The 19812-nt window shown below is 35.8% G+C and overlaps 1 protein-coding gene across 2 annotated transcripts in view; it reads left to right on the top strand.

Moving 5' to 3' along the window:
• The window catches only part of LOC145980773 (uncharacterized), a 54359-nt gene extending 43201 nt beyond the window's left edge, over positions 1 to 11158 (top strand). For both annotated transcript variants that reach the window (XM_083113844.1, XM_083113845.1), the window contains exons 11-14: positions 1989 to 2572; positions 6053 to 6221; positions 7696 to 7869; positions 10471 to 11158. In XM_083113844.1, coding sequence (XP_082969970.1) covers positions 1989 to 2572; positions 6053 to 6221; positions 7696 to 7869; positions 10471 to 10524 — 981 coding nt within the window. In that variant the 3' untranslated portion in view covers positions 10525 to 11158. The remainder of the gene's footprint in view (positions 1 to 1988; positions 2573 to 6052; positions 6222 to 7695; positions 7870 to 10470) is intronic.
• Positions 11159 to 19812: the final 8654 nt, after the last annotated feature.

The following is a 19812-nucleotide window of genomic DNA, read 5'->3' on the forward strand; positions in this document are numbered from 1 at the left end:
ACTCCCACACGGTTATTACATCTGTACCATTTGTCTTTGACAAGTATATACTCACTGTACGTAAGTAAATAACAAATTTTGATTTTATGCTTATATATGATAGTGAGTAAGTTGCATGCATCCAAAATATGAATTTTCCAATATTGGGATGAAGATGATATAACTCTTTGACTTGAATTACCAGAACATATTTTGTAATTTGTCCACATACAGTCACGATCATCACAAATTTGAGGCTGTAATCCCTACATAATGTCAATACTCATCTAACAGTGCTATTTTATACCTCTGGTAACACTGCAGAGATTAACTCACATAGATTTTTGTTGCTGCCAAAATATCTGTTTTGAGACACAAGAGTTATCAAGTAAAAATTTTCTAAATGCATTGTTGGATGTTGAAAAACATTGTCTATGCATTCTTGGTCTGAAATTTGTGAAAATCTCTTTCGCATCTTAGTGAATTACATAATATTAATATTTCAAGCACAGATGAGATGGTGACATGGGATACTGTCTTATGCTATATGCCTTGTGCTGGAAAAATATATTTTTATTCACTATTTAATGTTATAAACAGTTTATTCTTTCTTTTTACAATAGGCAGTGCTCAAAGGGAAAGGTAGGATGTAGAGGGGTACCTCCCAGCTAAGATAAGTTTCATTGGCATCCCCCCATTTGCTTTATTGTCTCTGTGTTGATCCATACATCTCCAAACTCGACCCTCAGCTAGGAATTTCCCTTTTTACCACTGACAAGAGGTGATACAGAAACTTCTCATTAATATACTGAGACCCAATGGAGATACCAGTACCATGAATTACATGATTAGTTGAATCTGCTCCAATATGTTTATTTGTGGTAAAACACATGATCTAACAGTTGCCAGGTCTTCTGTTCTTATGCTATATTTCTATCTTTTTTCATTAGATGTTACTACCTTGATTGTATATTTCTTTAACTGTTGGTACCAACGTGGGTTGTAAATAAAGTAGTGGCAACACTGTCAGGAAAATGTAATGACAATGTGCAAGTGCTATCAGGTAATGAGCAATGTCAGTTTGGGCCCATGTCGATGTGTGGAGTGCCAAAAGTGGTCGGTGCAGCAAGTGCTGTTGTGTATGTAGGAGGTTGAAATGAATGCCATTTTCTGTACTGCTCTAAAACATGTTTACAAAGGTAGAACAATGATTGTGGATCAAAATCCAGGTTTGATCGTGGCAAAAATGCATAAGAATGTGATATAAACTTGCATGAAGCCTGAAGCAACAACAACTAGCCTTACCTAATTGTTGCACAATGGTGACAATATCGGCACCCCATCATGATGCATGTTGAGGTTGTTCTCACGGACGCGTTATGCAACCATCAGATACGGCTAGGTATTGTTGCTACAGTCTTCATGCAAGTCTTGCTGACATTGTCGTGCATTTTTTCCACAGGCAACCTGGATTTTGATCCACAATCAATGTTCTTCCTTTGCAAAAATATTTTAGAGCAGTACAAAAAATGGTGTTCATTTCAACGTCGTACATACACCACAGCACTCACTGTACTGACCACTTTTGGCACTCCACACATCGACATGGGCCGAAACTGACCTTGCTCACTGCCTGATAGCACATGTACAGTGTTATCACCTCTTCCTGACAGTGTTGCCACTACTTTATTTACAACCCACGTATGTGAAATAGAGGTTTCCAAGTACATGCCTGTTATTTAATTATTTCTTGTTTGTATGAATCTACTTCTTTCTAATTTATTATTTGGCGATCAATCCAGCTTTGTCAGGTGAAGGCAAATGTCTAGTTTCTCTTTCATCTGCAATACCTGACCAAACAACAAGTTTGTGAAATGTCATCTGTTTTTTTTTTTTTTTTTAAAGAGAGAAACTGAAAAAAATGTGCTGTTTGCAGTATTAAATAGTGAATAAACATGCAAATGATATAATTTGTTTCTCAATTTTCAATTTGAATATTCTATTTTCAGGATTCAGTTGGTATAAATGAGCACAAGATAGTGATAAATGAAGAAACAGATTTAGCCAGACAAAGGAGAAAAGAACAGGAAAGGGCTAGAAGCTTAATAAAGGAAGTCTTGAAACCTTTCCTCTCAGTGGAAAAACAAAATGCAAGTGAATGTGAAGGGAAAGACGTAGAAGGAATCGAATTGGAAGACAGAATGGATGATGAAGAATCAGAATTTCTTATTTTGGGCCATTACAACTTTCTTAATCCTAAAGTCAAGCCCCCATTGGTTGATCTCGTAGATGAAAATGGCTCGGATAATGATATTAAAGTAGTTGGAGGTACAAGCACACTTCAGAGAAAGGGTTTTGTTGTAAAAAAGAATGAAATTAAGATTGAAGAAACCGACAAGGCTTGGACAAAGAATTTGGTTCTACCACGCTCACAGCAGATGTTTTTCGTCACAGATGACCCAGAAGCTATTAAATTTGTTACCAAATTTGTTCAGATGTATGTTGAGGTATATGATTCAGGAAAAAGGAACAGGCTGGTTAATTGGTATACACAATTGGCACTTTTCTCTTTAACATCAGTAATTTGTCAAGGGTGAGTTACGATGTTCTGTTCTTTTAGTTATGTATAATTCAGAATTTGTGGTGAGTTTTAACCAAGGGGTTCCTTGTTTTGTTCCCAGAAGGTGTATGTTTTAGTAGTACAGTTTCTCCTGTAGGTCCTGTCGCAGTAAGTCTATATGCTCTTGAAGTGGATTTAAGTTTTCTTGTATGTACGCATTGCTTGCATTGTAGAATTATTTATCTTGTAGTCTACATTTGTTACATGCATAGAAACACAATTTGTTGTTTTGACGTTTCAGAATATACACTCCCTTCATCAGGCATTTATTTTTATTTTCCTGTAGTTTACGGCTATTACAAGCATCAGAAAACAGTTTTTCGTTGTGACGTTTCGGGAGAACACATGCTCCCTTCATCAGATATTTATTTTCATTTTGACTAAAGATACAGTTATAACAATGGTTAGCAATTTTTTAAACAAAAAGAATCCCTTATATAGTGGATGTTGTCAATGTCACATTGTTGTAATATAGCAACCTAACTGTGAAAAGAAGCAGTCTGTTTTATTTTTATTCCAGATAAAAAAAATTGATCACATTATTTTTTATTTAAAATTATTAATCCTAAATATCATCAGGTAATTCAAAGTCATCATTGTTTTCACAAAGTCTCTTGATGTTTTCTGTTGTATGTATGGAGTAAGCCACCATCTTTAAAATTTAATGTAACAGAAAACATCAAGAGACTTTGTGAAAACAATGATGACTTTGAATTACCTGATGATATTTAAGATTAATAATTTTAAATAAAAGATAATGTGATCAAAATTTTTATCTGAAATAAAAATAAAACAGACTGCTTTTTTTCACAGTTAAGTTGCTATATTACAACAATGTAACATTGACAACATCCATTATATAACAGATTCTTTTTGTTTAAAAACTTGCTAACCATTGTTATAACTGTATCTTTAGTCAAAATGAAAATAAATGTCTGACGAAAAACTGTTTTCTTATGCTTGTAATAACCGTAAACTACAGGAAAATAATTCTACAATGCAAGCAATGCGTACATACAAGAAAAACCATTTATTTTTAGTTTAAAAATAAAATAGTTGTCTGATGAAGGACGCGTGTGTTCTCCTGAAACGTCAAAGCAATAAATTGTGTTTTTATGCTTGTAACAACCTTAGACTACAAAATAAATAAGTATATTTAATACTGTGGAAATTTGTATGCTGGGTTTATACCTTATATCAGGATAAATTACTGTTGTATGGATGGTGGTCAACTCATGATCTATCTAGGTTCATCATGTTCGTTGTTTCATCAATTTTGCCAGCCTTTGTGGTGGAGTTCTCAGCATAACATGCTATGAAACCAGAGTTCCCAGGTTCAAATCCCTGGTTGAGACATGGATATATCTTCGTTTTCCCCACATCATTTAATTAGTTCATCATTCATCCTCATTGTCGCAATTAACATATGAGGTAGGAAAGCAACATGTCATAACTGAAATAGAAAGAAAAGAAAGTGTAATCAGTTTTACATAATCATAATTCATCATCATCATGAATAACTAGACATACATATTTGTGATAAATGTAAAAAAAATGAAAATTTCATCACAAGAAAGAACAGAGTTCCAGGTTCAGTTATGTGTATAAATTGATAGTTTGGTGTTGTTAAGGTGTATAAAATTTGAAACTTGATTTCAGTGCTTTACACTAATTACACAAAATAAAAATTTTCCATCCTATTTGGCATATTTGTACATATGTGAAGTGCCTGGTATTATACAGGGTGATTATAAAGTTTCAATCCATTTTTGTGAAAACTGCCGACTTCTTCTTTCCCTTGTGGATGATATGAAAGATGCTGACTACTGAAGAGAGAATTGCTGAGATTTGCTGGGATTAAGCTTCAAAGAGGTCTGTGCAACCTTCGAAAGTATATTCCACAACCTGCTCCAATTAGGGCTAATATCAGGCTACTGGTTCAAAAAATTCAAGCAAACAGGTACTGTGCACGATGCTAAATGTTTAGAAAGGCCCAGCGTAGCAGCCGAAATCATGCAACGGGCAGAAGATGCCATCACCAGAAGCCCAAATGCATCAACAAGAAGGCTTCGGGAGCTGTTGTCACCACAACCGACTGTGTGGAAGATACTCCATTACATCCTAAAACAACGGTCATACCACCTTCAGGTGGTGCACAAGTTAGACAGGGAGGACTGTGCTGGTCGTGAAACAATGTGTGCAGAGCTGTTACAGGCAGAGAAGCAGGAAGATTCGATCATTCCTCTTCAACACCCACGTCAACGTATCCAGCACGTTGTGCTCAACATGACACCGGAAATGGTCTCAAAGGTGTTTTAGTGAAATCACAGACAAGTAACTTGTATGTGGTGAAAGGGTGAGACATTGGGATTCATGTGCGGACATGCAAAGCGCTCATGTGGAAGTACACTCAGGTGACACTTTCATGGATTTTCTTCTGTACACCACTTATTATGTCCGATATTTTTTCTTTCAATCTTGATTACTTGTTACCAGGCACTAGGGAGTTCAACAGCTTTGTTCTACTCTCAAGCCTCTTTTTTCTAATAAAAAAAAAAAAAAAAAAGGATCGAGACTTTATAACCACTTGTAAGCACAAACTTTTTAAAAAGTTTTTACAAAAATTATCTTCAGAAATATTCAAGAAATTATTGTAAACTGCATGAATTATAAATTTTATATTCCTTCTAAAGAAACTAAAAATGTGGAATTGCATATCTTACCTATCTTAATGTTCATTAGATTGTGTCAAAAGGTGGAAAGGGCATTTTCCAACAACATGTTACAATGAAAGGATGCAAAATTAACTCTTAAACATTAAAATTTATAATTTATTTGAAGATGCAATACTTTCCACATCTAAAATTATCCTGTAATGCAAAAGTCAAAAATCATTGATTAATTTTGTGGCAAAATGTGTAGTGGGAAAATGTATTTCTTTTTTAAGGAGGAAAGAAGTACTGTACAATTACTTTGGAATATTGATATTCCTGGCACACATTGTTTTTGCACAATATTTCATCCATCGTGGATGTCAATTACAAAAAATCACAGGAGAGAAATGCAGCACATCAGGGCTTACAACTGAAAGTTGATAAATAATAAATTTATAACTTTTTTTATTACGAATACATGAAATTTAAAATTAAACTCAAGAATAATCCAACTCAATGAAGAAACAAGATGAAAGAGAGAAGAAAAAGAACAAATATCCAAAAGATCAGTTGACCAAATAAGTGCCAGACTTAGCATCCTAGTTATCTCGCCCAATAAAAAATGCATAGTTCAAATAATATGCAAAGGCCATGTGTGTTCCACAAGTACAAAGGTAGGGTGTAAGGTGCTTCATTATTTATCATGAAGCTAATTCCTGCCATTGTATTTACTGTATGTATTGTATTGATTAATATGATGAACAGATTCAAGTATTTATCATCATCTATCATTTGGCAGGGCTTCTTCATATGACAACAACGACAGAAACCTGATGGCGTTCTGTTGGGAGAAGAGATGGAAAAAGGTTTACGTAGGAAATGAGAAAATTGTTGCAGCTCTCAGCAATTTTCCTCTACACACTAAACACTTTTCTACTTCATTTTCAATTGATCTCTTGTATTATACAGTAAGTACCTTTCTGCTTCTTTCTTTATTTGGTGTGAATGTGCTACCAAGACATTCACAAAACCACTATTTTTGTGTATTTAGTAATCTAGAAACACAAAGGCCTTAGATCCAAATCCAGCACAAGGTGTGCATGAGCCGTTTTGCTTGTTTCATAATTTATTTCATTTTCATTCTCATGATTATGCTGGGGAGATAAAAAGCAACGTAAAATACCCCTCTTCCTCCCAAACAGCCATTTCAGTGTCTCAGGAAGGTTGATTAACAATCTTGCCATCCAAGAATGAAGATTTGTAATTCAGATTTGAGATTTGGATAGTAGATCCATGATTTGGGATATGGGTGTCAGATCTGGGGTTTGGTACCAGACCTTGGAATCAAGGTTCAGATACCAGATCGAGGATCCAAGGTTCAAATATAGGATTTTCAGATCCAGGATCCAAGTTTTTTATATTGAATTGAGAAACCAAGGTTTGTGTATAGAATCCAGGATTCAAGGTTCAGGTATAGGATCCAGGATTCAATGTTCGGATATCAGATCCAGGATCCAATTTTTGGATATCAGATCCTGGTCCTGTAGGATTTGGATTCAGACACCCACCCCTAGTTACAGTGGTGTGCTCAGGATTTTCGAAAGGGAGGGGTTATGTATACGTTTTTTTAGTAGGTAAAGTGTTCCCCTGTGCTTAGCACCATGCCATGAAGGCGTATAGGGGGTGTGGGGGTATCGCCTCACACTTTCTTGATCCGGTCATGAGTGGGGGTGATGTGATCAGCATCATGCCCCCTGACCGCCTTTACCCCCCAGGGTTTCCCCCAGGTACCCATGTTATTTGACGCTGGGTGGGCACTGGGGCCGCTTCCAACGTTAGAAAAGTTCCCGGATTTGAACCGGCCGGGGATCGAACCTGGGACCTTTAGCATGGTAGTCAGACGCGTTACCGACTGAGCCACCGGTCTGTCCTTATTTTGCCATTTTCTCCTGCCTTTGCCTTTTTCTTTTTAGGAATCCTGGACAAAAATGGAAGTGTTATAACCCCCACCAACCAACCTCCCCTTGGGCACACCACTGCCTAGTTGGAATCCCAGCTTGAGTATGGATGTTCTTTATTATTTTATTTTAGTGTCTTTTCATTTATCCTCATCATTGTGATTATCTAAAGTGACAGAAAAAATACCAAAAGCACAAACCTGATACAAAATAATATGTTGATAACAGCATTTCTAATGATTTAAAATTTGCTTGAAAATCAACAGAAAATATTGAAGCAGTAAAAAAAGTAGTTTACAATTTTTTCTTCTTGCAAAACGTTCTTCAATTTAGTTCATATCATGTTGCTAAAACATACATACATAATCTGCTTCCATATGTGTAAATTGCATGTTACAATGAGCAGGGTAGGTCATTTTAAAGTAGTGGTTATGTTGCTATGAATATGTGATGAATTAAAATGAGGTTTTATTTTCTTTTTCAGGGTAATGCTTATCTTGTGTCTTTCTGTGGTATTTTTGAGGAAAGGAGGAAAGCGATAAAACTACAAAGATCCTTTAAAAGGGTGTTCTTGATTGTCCAAGATGGTAGTGAATGCAGAATTTGTAATGATGAATTGTTCCTAGCAGATGCAACTTCTGAGCAATCAACATCACAGGTACACCAATTGGTAAAGGGAGGATAAGATTTTTTTATATATGTAAAAGACTGAGAATATAACATTCTGAATAAGTTTACGCATAATTTATTTTTCTTCAAACATACAAACACAAATCAGTTTTAAAAAATGAGAAATGGGATAGATTAATTAGTATTGTCCAATATATGAATATTTTATCAATTTTACTGATCTGTGTAATTTAGTGTAAAATTCTGTTGTTTTGTTTTTCTCATCAATATATCCCTGGTTTCGTAAAGTAAATGTCTAAATATTTTAATTATTCAGTTTCTTTTCAAAACTTAAAATTCATTACAGTTACCTGTTAAGTAGTGCTCATGGAACACTTGCAGTTTTATATTAGTATTTTAGCAGCATCAGTAAAAATTTCATATTGATCCATTCCTTAAAATTAATCTCATCTTGTAACTAAATGTTTTATTGTAAACAAGATAATAATAAAAGCATGTATCACAAATAAAAGGTATTAATCAAATTAAATGCTTTCTGAAGTAAAGGGTTTCTGAATACTTCTCTTAAATTAAAGATTTGGGGTGGGATTGCTAACCAAGAGCACGAGGAATGTATTGATATATAAAACTAAATATTTACAAAGAACCTAGATAATTTTTCTCCCTTAATTGTGTACATAAACTTGATTGATAGTTTATAAAAGGAAAAACTATGTATTGTCAATCCATATGATGTGGTACAACATGGTTGCTTGACCTTTTTAAGAAATTATATTTTTTGTGTGGTGTTAGCCTCATATGTTGACAGTTCAGAACCACTGTTATTTTATTTTCACCATCACCGATTTCAAGATGGCGGGCATTTTTTTATCATGGCGCGCGTCATTTTCTTCATTTGTAAGCATCAGCGGCAATTTTTTTATCTCAGCTCTGGTAAGTCCTAGGACAATGAGACAAAATCTGTGATGTTAAGCATATTATAGACTACAATTATATTTGTGTATAATATCCTCAATATTATTCCTTCATAATACATATTAAGGTCAAAGTTGTGTTAAATCACTCAAAATGTCATTTTTGGACATTTTTTCTAGGGGGAAGGCAGTTTGTTTAACATTTGATTTTTTTGTGCAAGTACCTGTGTACCAATAGTGTGTGTCAAAATTATTTGAAGCTTGAGACTTTAATCCTTTTTCTTCTACAGGGTCATAAACATGTACTTTTTGTTAAAAAATTCCAAGTTCAGGGTTAAATATCTCTGGTGGGTAGTTGTTTAAAAATCTGAAATTTGTACACAATACAGTACTCCATTATAAGTAACTTCAGTAAAAAATTTTTGAGTTTGAGATTCAATTGGTGTAAAAGAGATTGTGAAAAATTCGATATAAGTATGGTATGCCTAATTTAATTTATTAACATTTTGTGTTAAAATTGGGCTGTTCATACTCGTAAGGAAAACCCCAGCTGAACACGATTCTGATGACCTCCATCAGTTGCAGTACGTGGCCTTCAGTTAGAGTTTTACATTTTGCAGAATTTTAACACAAAATGTTAATAAGAAATTAAATTAGGCATACCATATTTATTGCAAAATATCGAATTTTTCACGAGTTTTGTATCTTTTAAGCCAATTGAATCTCAAACTCAAAATTTTTACTGAAGTTACTTATCATAGAGTACTGTATTGTGTACAAATTTCAGATTTTTAAACAACTACCCAAAGAGCTATTTAACCATGTTCAATTTGTGCTTCAAAGTAATGAAACCATGTAAGTTATATTTGGCCACTATAATTCTTTTTTCTGGCAATGTTTGATCACTACCTACGGTGTTTTTTTTTAAAGAATTTAATTGATTTTATTATTTGTAGGTGTATCTTTTTCACAGATTAACAATACATTTCATGAACAATAGTTGTAAACTGTAATAGATATTAAAACAGTTAGATAAAATTAGTTTGAGTATGAATTTTAAATATGATAAACATTTGAGAGAATTTATTGGACAATTTGCAGCAGAAAGTTCAAATATAAGTGTGTTAAATTTACATGGCTTTATTATTTTGAAGTGTAACATGTGTTATCATTCTATATTGATAGAGTACGAATTAATTGCCACATCCCCATTTTTAGTCCTTGGTGCTGAGACCATTTTGTTGCACGGGGATGAAATCCTCAGAATTTAGTATTTAAAGACTCAATTATAAGGATTAAAAAAAAACTCTGTGATGCAACAGCCCTCTAAGGGTCAGAGTGGCTTTTCATTGGGCGACACATGGTCAGTGCATCGGAGCCGCTACTTCTTCTTTTCAAATAGCTTCCCAATTGTCCTCACCACATTGGATCAACGCCAAAATTTTTAGAATCAAAGCTGGGACTGCTCACACCAAAGGCGAGAGTACTAACCACTCGGCTACGTGGGAGCCCCAATGATAAGGATTTAACTGTATCATTTGTGCTTGTATCAGAACATTGAAAAATTCTGTACTTATAATTTTTATGAACTAGTTATTTATAAATTGCCAAATTTTGCAACATAATATGTGCTGAAATAAAACTAGATTTAGATTGTATTTTATATATTGTGGTTACTTTAATGTTATTTAAATTATCTTTTACTTGCCTTTCAGATGTTAATGGAACATCACAGTAGAGTTAAAATTAAAGGAAAATGGTGCCAGTGAATGCTGTAATCCAGTCATAGGAAATAAATTCTCCAGAAGACATTTTGTAATGCTGGTTTTGAAAAACGTTTGCATATTTTTTTTGTTTATTTATTATTTTAAGCAGTTACAAAAATTGTGACATGACCAGGAATTGAACCAGAATCATGGGAATTCTTTGCTTGCCATTAACCATTGAACCATCATGTCAATATCTGCCTTTAATGCGAGTTGTTTTGGTTATTTTCAGCTATCCTGCAACCTTCCATTGTCATTATCTACTGTTGGACACATGTGATGGTGCCATCTTGCAATTGAGGGAACTAATTCAAATTGAAATTCTCCAAGTTGCAAATAGATGGCACTAGTATTCATGTGTATAGGTGTATGTCTGAAATGTACATAAAAATTTACATAGGTAACTCAGTTGTTGAAAATGTAGCAAGGCATGACATTGGGTGGTAGAGCATAGGCATAGAATAAGAAAAACTCGCATTCATTTTAGGAATTAAGTTTGGTCATAATTTACCTAAGGTACACATCCTCTTGGGTGTGATGAAAGCTATTTTAGTTTGAGTTCCTACATCTATGAAGAGAATATTTTTTTTATTTTTGTACAATGAATTTGTATTAAGAGACATAAATAAAAAAAATATAAAGAAACATGTGAGAAATTTTGCTAACGTTTTGCTCTCCATAGATCTCATCGTTTTAGAAATAAATGTGTAAAACATTTTAAGTTACTTGGTAATTATAGAATGAGGAAGCAATTGAGTGCAAACTATACAGATTTTAACTTCCACAAACATAGTAGTTGAGTAATTCCTTTACATAACAATGCCGTTCCATGTTCCATCGCAATGTGATATACAAATCTATAGAATAATGCTGTGTTAATGGATTTTAATTTACAAATATATATTTTGTATTATTTTTAATTAATATAATGCTGCATGTCTGCTCATAAAAGTATATTTAGCTTTGAATCATTGGAGGTCAAGAGGGTAACACTCTATGTTACCATCCATCTGATACCCTTGTGATTGTTGAAGTCCAAATTGCTAGTGGCATCATTACAGGGTGCTTGATTGAATTTTTATCTGTATGCTTTTTCCTGGGTTGGTCATGTGTGGCTCTCTCTATTGGACAATATCAGAAAAATGTTGGTAAAAATTTTCCAGACTTTGTCTATTTCTTAGAAAATTTCAGAATATAAAAGCATGTACAATGAAAATAAGATTGAAATGGAAAATCACTATTTAACCAAGAAAAATGAGAAAGGTTGTTCTTGCTGTATATTTGCTAATTTCATTGAAGATGAGCTTAACCCGTTTCTGCCCAAATTATTTTTTTTCTGAGTACTTGCATTTATATTTGATATTTACTTACTTAGAACATAAATAAGTGTCTGAAATGATTTTTTTTATTTTTTAGTGTATAGTTTGTTAAAAAAACAGATGTCGACAATGGTCACAAGTGACGCCAGTATAGATTCCCTATAGCATGTCGACAATAGGCATGAAAGGCATCATCGAAAATTAATAGAAAAATACATATGAATGGCTTATTGCAGAAAGGGACCTGAGTCACATTTTTGAGGTATCGGAGTCACAGCTTTTTCATCTCCTCTGTCTCTAACAGCATACTGCAGGAGGGCGCATTGAGGGTTGCAAAATTAACTATTCATTATGCTAAAAATTTGAGCCAACAACAGCACATTTCTTTCTTACACTCTCAATATTATACGATTTTTCTTGTTTTTCTCAGAATTGTGCAAAAGTGACTCAGGTCCCTTTCTGCAATAAGCCATTCATATAGTGTTTTGTTATCTTGTATTTATTATCTAATGACATAAATACAAATTGTTTTCTTACACTTGAACTCTACAGATACACAATATCGTCCAATCCAACAAATAATAAGGATTTTCTAATAAGGATGTTCTCATAGAAATAATGAAAATATATTAGTTCTTTCCCTCATTTTTTTTTTTTTATATGCCTCGCTGCAATTCACAAGACAGCCAACTTGATATATCTGACACTTCTTACGTGTAGCTTTCCTGCAGAACCCACACCTCACTTGCATGTCACACATGTTTGAAGGTAGTGTCCGTGGCCAGAAAAACGTACTTAATCAGGTACCTGTTTGTCCTACCGGCTGCAGGATGCTGTTTTGTGTACATAACTAAGTATGCCCTGACAACATATCTTGTGAATCCCAGCAAGTCCAGGTTTTCTGAAGACACTTTATAAGTTAAGCGATATAATTGCCATGCATTATTCATTGTAACGTTAAGTAGGTAGGCAAGCATTGGGCAGTACCACTTTTTATTTCTGATATTAATGCGATACGATGCAATATTTTGGTGAAGTCGATCAACTCCCCCCATGAATGTATTGTACATGACAACACAAGCTGGTTGAGGGACAAACATATGCTTTTTGTGTGCACTTGACCACCTTTTAACTTTACAGATTGGGTCCGTACCACAAGCTGTAGAAATTACAGTTACGACACTGTTGTCATTGAACCGAACTAATGTAACACCACTTTTTTGATTGATTGATTTAGTTTATTTTACTTCGCGTTTTGTGCCTCTTGGCTAATTTGCGAAGATGGGGATGAGTGATGAAATGATGAAATTGATGAATGTACATTCACAAACAACCAAGCCTGAGCGGGATTCGAACTTGGGACCCTTGGCGTCGCAGCACGATGTACTAACCACTTGGCCACAGGGTCCGGCACTTTTTTGATCTGACACTTGAGAGTGGCTGCCTCGAGGAAGCTTTTTAAATTGTTTTGGATCTGGTAGCGGTGCTCGTTCAACCCTGTTACTCCGTATAGTTCCCGTTGCAAGATGTCCTTTTTCTCTCAGGTATTCTAGCAATCGAACTGAAGAAAAGAAATGGTCAAATGTAAGTATCAACGGTATTTCCTGTGGTAGTTCCAATATAAGGTCCATAACCACTGATCCACCAAACCAAGTTCAGGGATCGTCTTCCCTGTTGAAGCACCCTGGTAAGGTTCTCCTTTGCAAAGTTATGCTTGGTTGGCCCCACGTTGGGCGCCACTTGCAACAAGAAGGCGGATAGCCCGTTGCCAAGACACACGACACACCGGCTCCGTCCCCTCGACAGACAAAGACCGGGCGTCGCTGCCTACCCAATATCTTTCTGTTATTAATATATAAATGCCACGACTACGCTCAGTTCCTGCGGGGCATGAGACCCCGCATCCCAAAGTTCGGGTAAGGGTCTGTTTCAAGATAATAATATAATCAAAAGTTAAATTTACATTTACATAACCAAGACTTCAAATTATATTAGCCCTTTCTCATGCTTGAACTCCACCGCAATCGCACCCGCATCCCACTGACCAGTGAGGATACGCATACGATTCGCGATTGAAATCAGCATAATCAATTCTGGCGTCCTTTGGATTGATAAGGCCTCCGCCTCACTGACCAGTAACGGCGGGACACCTCTCCAACCAAAAGGAAGTCAGTTAATTTATACTTATTAGGCAAACTTACTTCAAAGAAATACCAAATAACGATTATAAATTTATTTACTAATCCATATATATGTTAGGATAAAAGAAAGTATACAATCTTCAGATCGAGAAAAATTTACAATGCCAAAATATAATTTCTGTTCAAATAACTTCCGAAAAACATAGACTGAAACTTGCTTTCTCATAAAATACAATCCAGAGAGCTCCCTCTTATATATATATATATCGTCCATATCCCAGCTTAACTTGGTTTCAATAAAGAGGTGACAAATTAACAGTAATGATTGACAATTTCCATTAACCAAAACCAAAAGAAAATTACATAAACTTCTTATCCGTAAATATCTATTTGTGCTTCTGTCATATTTTCACTTCACTTCTTTAGAACTCTCGAGGTATACTACCCTCTTCGGGGCCAACCTCCAATAACATTCATAACTAAAGATAAGGGGAGCCTGTCTCTACCCAATTACCAAAGCCATCTCTCGGCCACAAACTACAAATGTTCGCGTGGAATTCCATAACATAACAGGGGACTCTGTCTACCCTTTTTGGCTACTTACATTGCAAAAGCAAAACAATAGACTTTTACCTTAAACGAATTTCTATAAAAACATTTACTCGACCGGTCACCTATTATAACTGTTTCAAAATTATATCTAACATAAAACCAAAATAAGAAAAACCAATAAACGTTCCAGATATTCAGACTTTAGAAACGGACGTGAAACTATATAAGTTATTAGATTTAAGAGACATCCTCTGACCAGAGGTATGCTCTCGGGTTTAAGTATCAAAGAAACAAATTTATTTAAACGAACCTCCTGACCAGGAGAATTCAAAATGATTTAAGAATTAAAACAAATAACTCGACGAGAAGGATGTATAACTTGAATTTATACCGGAGTCACACTGACCAGTGCCAACTTCGATAGAATTTATGAAACAAAATTTTAAATTATTAAGATTAATTATGTATAAATCAAATTATTTACAAGCCTGCCAAAGTCCCCTTTAAGGATCATGCTGACCAGCACAAATCCAGAAAGGTGGCTTACGGAAAACGCAGGACATTGTAGAAGGGAGAGCTGACCAGCCACTCCCCTCACAACGCCTGTGTTCTCCCAGCCCTGGACCTCGACAAGCGATTTAATCACCTAACGATTCCGGAATCTACTGCTATACTGAATTAATCTGCCAGCGAGAACGCTGATATTTATACTTGCGAGATTGCGCAATCCTATTTCTCAACAAAAGATTTCGACAAACTGAAAAGTTATTTTTAGCATCTAACAATTTCCCTTTCCAAAAGACATATCCAGAAACACAATGCAAGTTAAACTTATTTACAAACCCACGCAGCGCCGAACGAAAAGAACTCATTGTTGTTAAGGAAGAAAAACAACGCAAGCTTCTACTTGCTTTGCGTTCTTTCTCGTTGGGCCGAAACTGCGTTACAATGTTAACAAAGATAAAAGATAAAAATGTACATTCAAAAGATTAAAACTCCAAATGAATTTATACGAGGGCTATTAAATATTAAAAAGATTTGCCAAAAAATTTTCAATCGTTACACCTTGAACGAGATAGCCACTTCTGGTAGCTATTGCCCACACTTTGTAACCGAACAGTATCGGCTTTCCATGTATGTGCTGTTTAGCAACGTGATGCCCTAAATATGGAACCATGGATTCGTCTACGGAAAGGTATGGATCCCCAGGGAAGTAGTTAAGCCATCGCTCATTTAACGTACACCACACTGGTCTTATCTTGCTAAACCTGTCCGATCCCTTTCATCTATTTCAGAATTGTTGCAAAAGTGTAAATTTCTCTAAATTTTTTCAAACCGGTTTCTGGACATATCTTTTGACACCGCATCATGATGGACGTCTTTCGCTATTGCCCAGTACATTCTGGTTCGGGGAAGAACATTATAACCTGACAGGAAAAGGATGGCAAGGAACAGACAGAGTTCATCATTCGACAAAGTAAAAGACACGTTCCCATTTTTTTAGCGTATTGTACTGTACAGTGAACAATGAATTCTATAATGTCATCGTCAAACAACATCTGAAACAAATCTACAGGTATGAAATCTCTGTCAAGAAATGGTGGGTGTTGGAATTTCCTTTGGGACCTATCTGGAATATCACCTTTGTTCCAATTAGGCTTTTTTGCAGAGTTTTGTTTTTTCTGTCCGAGACCCTCCCTGGAAGGTCAAGATTTCCAATTGGTCACTGTAAATCTGGTTCTGAATAGAGTCTTCATTGTCATTAATATTTGGTTCCTCTGCTGTATCAGCAACACTCGTGGAACATAAATTAGGATCTTCTGACCGGAAATCTAAATCACCTACCTGCTGATCCCAGGTCTCGGCATCACCAGATCTACACTACAACATTCCTTCTGTTATGTTGTAAACACCAGCTCTGCTGTTGCTCGAAGCTGATTGCCTGATAAGCTATTTCAGATCACCTGACGGGTCTGTCCCCATCACTCACCACTGCATTTTCTGAGGTTCCATGTACGCTTTAGCCGCCAAATATCTTGTCTCCTCATATTCTTCTAAAATGGAAGCAGTCATCAATTTTCTTATTTTTGGACATTTTGTCTTCACACTAAAAACAATTGTTAATTCATGTTACGTTTTGATTAATTTTCACTATGTTTTGTGCAGTTCTGACACTTCATCAATAACACATTTTCTCATACCTTCGTCATGCTTAACTTTTGGACACTACTGTATGTGCTTATTTACACATAAAATGTTTCTGAATTTGAAATATGTTTTATTTTTTTAACTTAAGGCAAGGAACCTAACCATGCTAACCGAGCGTTGCGTTCAAGTGTTAGATAGACCTACATTCTGACTTGGGTACCGCGAAGAAATCTTGAAACACTAAGGGTGCTGTGAAACGAAGAAGTTTGGGAACCCCTGTATTAAGTATTGCAGAGTCAGTCTGTTATGGGATTTTCCCACAGCAGTGATGGCCATTAAAGTCCCACACACAAATATATGGGCCAGGTATGTTAACAAGAGTATCTTGAAGGTGGTGTACTGGGATTCGTTGAGAGGAGAGGTGTGATGGTATGTAAAAGTTGAGGATGCTGAAGGTAAGGTTATGTATCTATATTTGCACAGCTATTATTTAAACTTTGAAACTGTGTATTAAAGGTATGCGAGGGGGTATATTCAGTACAAGGTGGGCTACACTTTCATGAACATGGTATGCTCACACCTCTCTCACAACCTTAGAAAGGTGGACCAATAATATTGTAATGCCGAAGAATATATTGCTCATTGTGTTTGCCTTTAGATTCTTGAAAACAGAATATTAATGGTTAATATTCCTCAATTAGTTTTGCGATTTCCAATTTTCGTGCACTAAAACTGTTTATATTCCACTGTATTACAATTTCTATAGCCTATAACTAGGGACATTGGATTTTTGCGATGCGCGAAATGTGAAAAAAAGATGCAATTTTGAACATTCTGCACGTAACTACACCCCCAATGATGAAATATGCATGAGTTTTATTCGCGAAGTAATGCGAAATGTGTGCTTTTCCATGAAATGAACGCTTTTTCGCAAAATAAGCATGAAATATAATCAAATTAAGTAGAAAACAAGCAAAAACCGGCAATCGAGGTTGTGCGCGCAAACTGTCGATTTGTAACAAAACGTTTGCCTAAAGTTTCCTACCACTTGCAGCTGAAGAACGTTTTATCTTCGATCACATCAGGAAGACGCTGCAAATTGGGATTTCCCATGCACATAATCTCAGTTCGAAAACTTTTATCCCTGTCAAGCTGCATTCCTTTCTTCCCCCGAATATGCAATTTAGAAATGAAGTGATTTTGTGTTGATGTCTTCTTTTTGGTTGGACAGCTAAGTACTTGTGTATGTGTACAGTATATAAAATGAAGTAGTTTATAGCTCTCTTGTATGTTGTTTCCTCTCATGATGAAAAAGTGAGTGCCAATTTTTTTTTCACCGCTGATCTAACATTTTATGTACCACTCTCCTCAGTTTTTATTTACCATAAATTTGTCTCCCTACCTATAACATTAACAAGAAAGTTTAGACTGTTAAGGTGGTCAGAGCTGTGAGCAGGTCGCTGGTGAGAGAATGGATATGAAGTAAAACTGATTGTTGATCATTTGAGTTCTTTAATTTTGAGCACAGCAGTCCATAGCTCAGGGATTGTTGTCAGCAGTGGCATAGCATTATATGCCCGGCGTTCCCTGATTTAAAATTTCAAAAATGTGTAAATGCTGTAAATATAAAGTAAATCTTGATTAATTTCATATATGTTTGACCTTCATGGCATTATAATAGCTATTTTTCGCAATCCGCTTGCAACATTCCATTAACAACACTCGTTCTAGCATAATTTTTTAATGCCTTTCCTGACCGGAAGCCGGGCAGGTTTGGCGTAAAGACTATATTCCTTACTGCCTGTCTGGAGGGAGAGCTTGGATCTATACAGCATGCACGCAATGCTCTCTTGTACACCAGTGTACAGAGCAGAGCTACATAATTGGTTCTAGGGTTCATGTCATGTGACCCTTCCTACCTTCTGAAGCAAGCAACAGCAGTAGAATTCCTACCCGGTTCTTCTCGCTCATACTATGTGATGCTACAATACGCAATACGTAACTTTACCAAACTCAAATATACCATTTCTTAATGACCACTGCATTGTATAATTTATCGAACGAACAGCGATATGCATTAAAAAATAAAAGATCAACACAGTTTTTGTCAAATAAGTTGGTGAAGTCCTCGTGGTAGAAGTTCAGCCTGTGGCTGCTCTACCACTTAACCTGCAACACTATTCTTTTTTATTATTATTTTTTCGTTAGTATCTAACTGCTTAATATTGTGTCAATGGAAATGTTTAGCATTCATTTGAAAACTTAACATTGAATGGTCTCTGGACAAAATTATTTTAAAATGTTTTTTCAGGATTCTCAAGATGCAATAAACAGTGGTCTGAATTACTAATTGGCACTGTTACGTCAGTAGAGTGTACGATAGTTGGATCATCCACACACCTCCGTGTCACCACGGATCTTCTTTGGGTGCGTTCTGAAAGTCATAACGAAACGAACAAATCGAACGAGAGTAACTGGGCTCGTGAACCTGGTGAAACCAGTTATTTTACAGACTTATGGGACGCTCTAGATGAAAGCGCAGGCGCAGCATTTTGTTTATAAAAATTTTCCGCATGGCGTCCAGCGGAAGGTATTTCCTTCTGACAGAAATAAACTCTACTGCGGGTACTATTACTCATTTTAATCACATTGTAAGAACAGTTGTGGCACACTCATCTTGTGCATGTTGCTTCATAACGCTCTCTGTTAAAATTATAATACAATTCCCGAACTAGTGCAGTTTGAAGCCATCATGCCCCCGCGTTGTCTGCAGGTAGCAGACGACTCTCACTGAACAAACCAACCTCCTGGCTCGTGCGTTTGGTTAATCTCGTTCTTGCACGAGATGCATGGAATGCAACTTTTGGGACAGCATAATGAACCTCACGAAACGCACGGAAGCACTTATGGAACGGCCAGTTGCCGTAACTCGTTTAACGCTTTAAACTCGTGCGACTTTCGGAACGGGCCCGTTGTGTGTGTCCCTTCATCAATATCATCTCTCATATTCATATTCGCGATTAACCAAAAGTGGTAGAAAAGCGAAGTAAAATAAACCAAATCAATCAGTAGTTGGATTGCCCAAACAATGACGTCTACTGTTGTTCAGAGGTGCTTGTGATTCAAGTAGG

Source organism: Lepisma saccharinum, chromosome 28 (genome assembly GCF_977018435.1).
Source record: "Lepisma saccharinum chromosome 28, izLepSacc3.1, whole genome shotgun sequence".
Taxonomy (NCBI): domain Eukaryota; kingdom Metazoa; phylum Arthropoda; class Insecta; order Zygentoma; family Lepismatidae; genus Lepisma; species Lepisma saccharinum.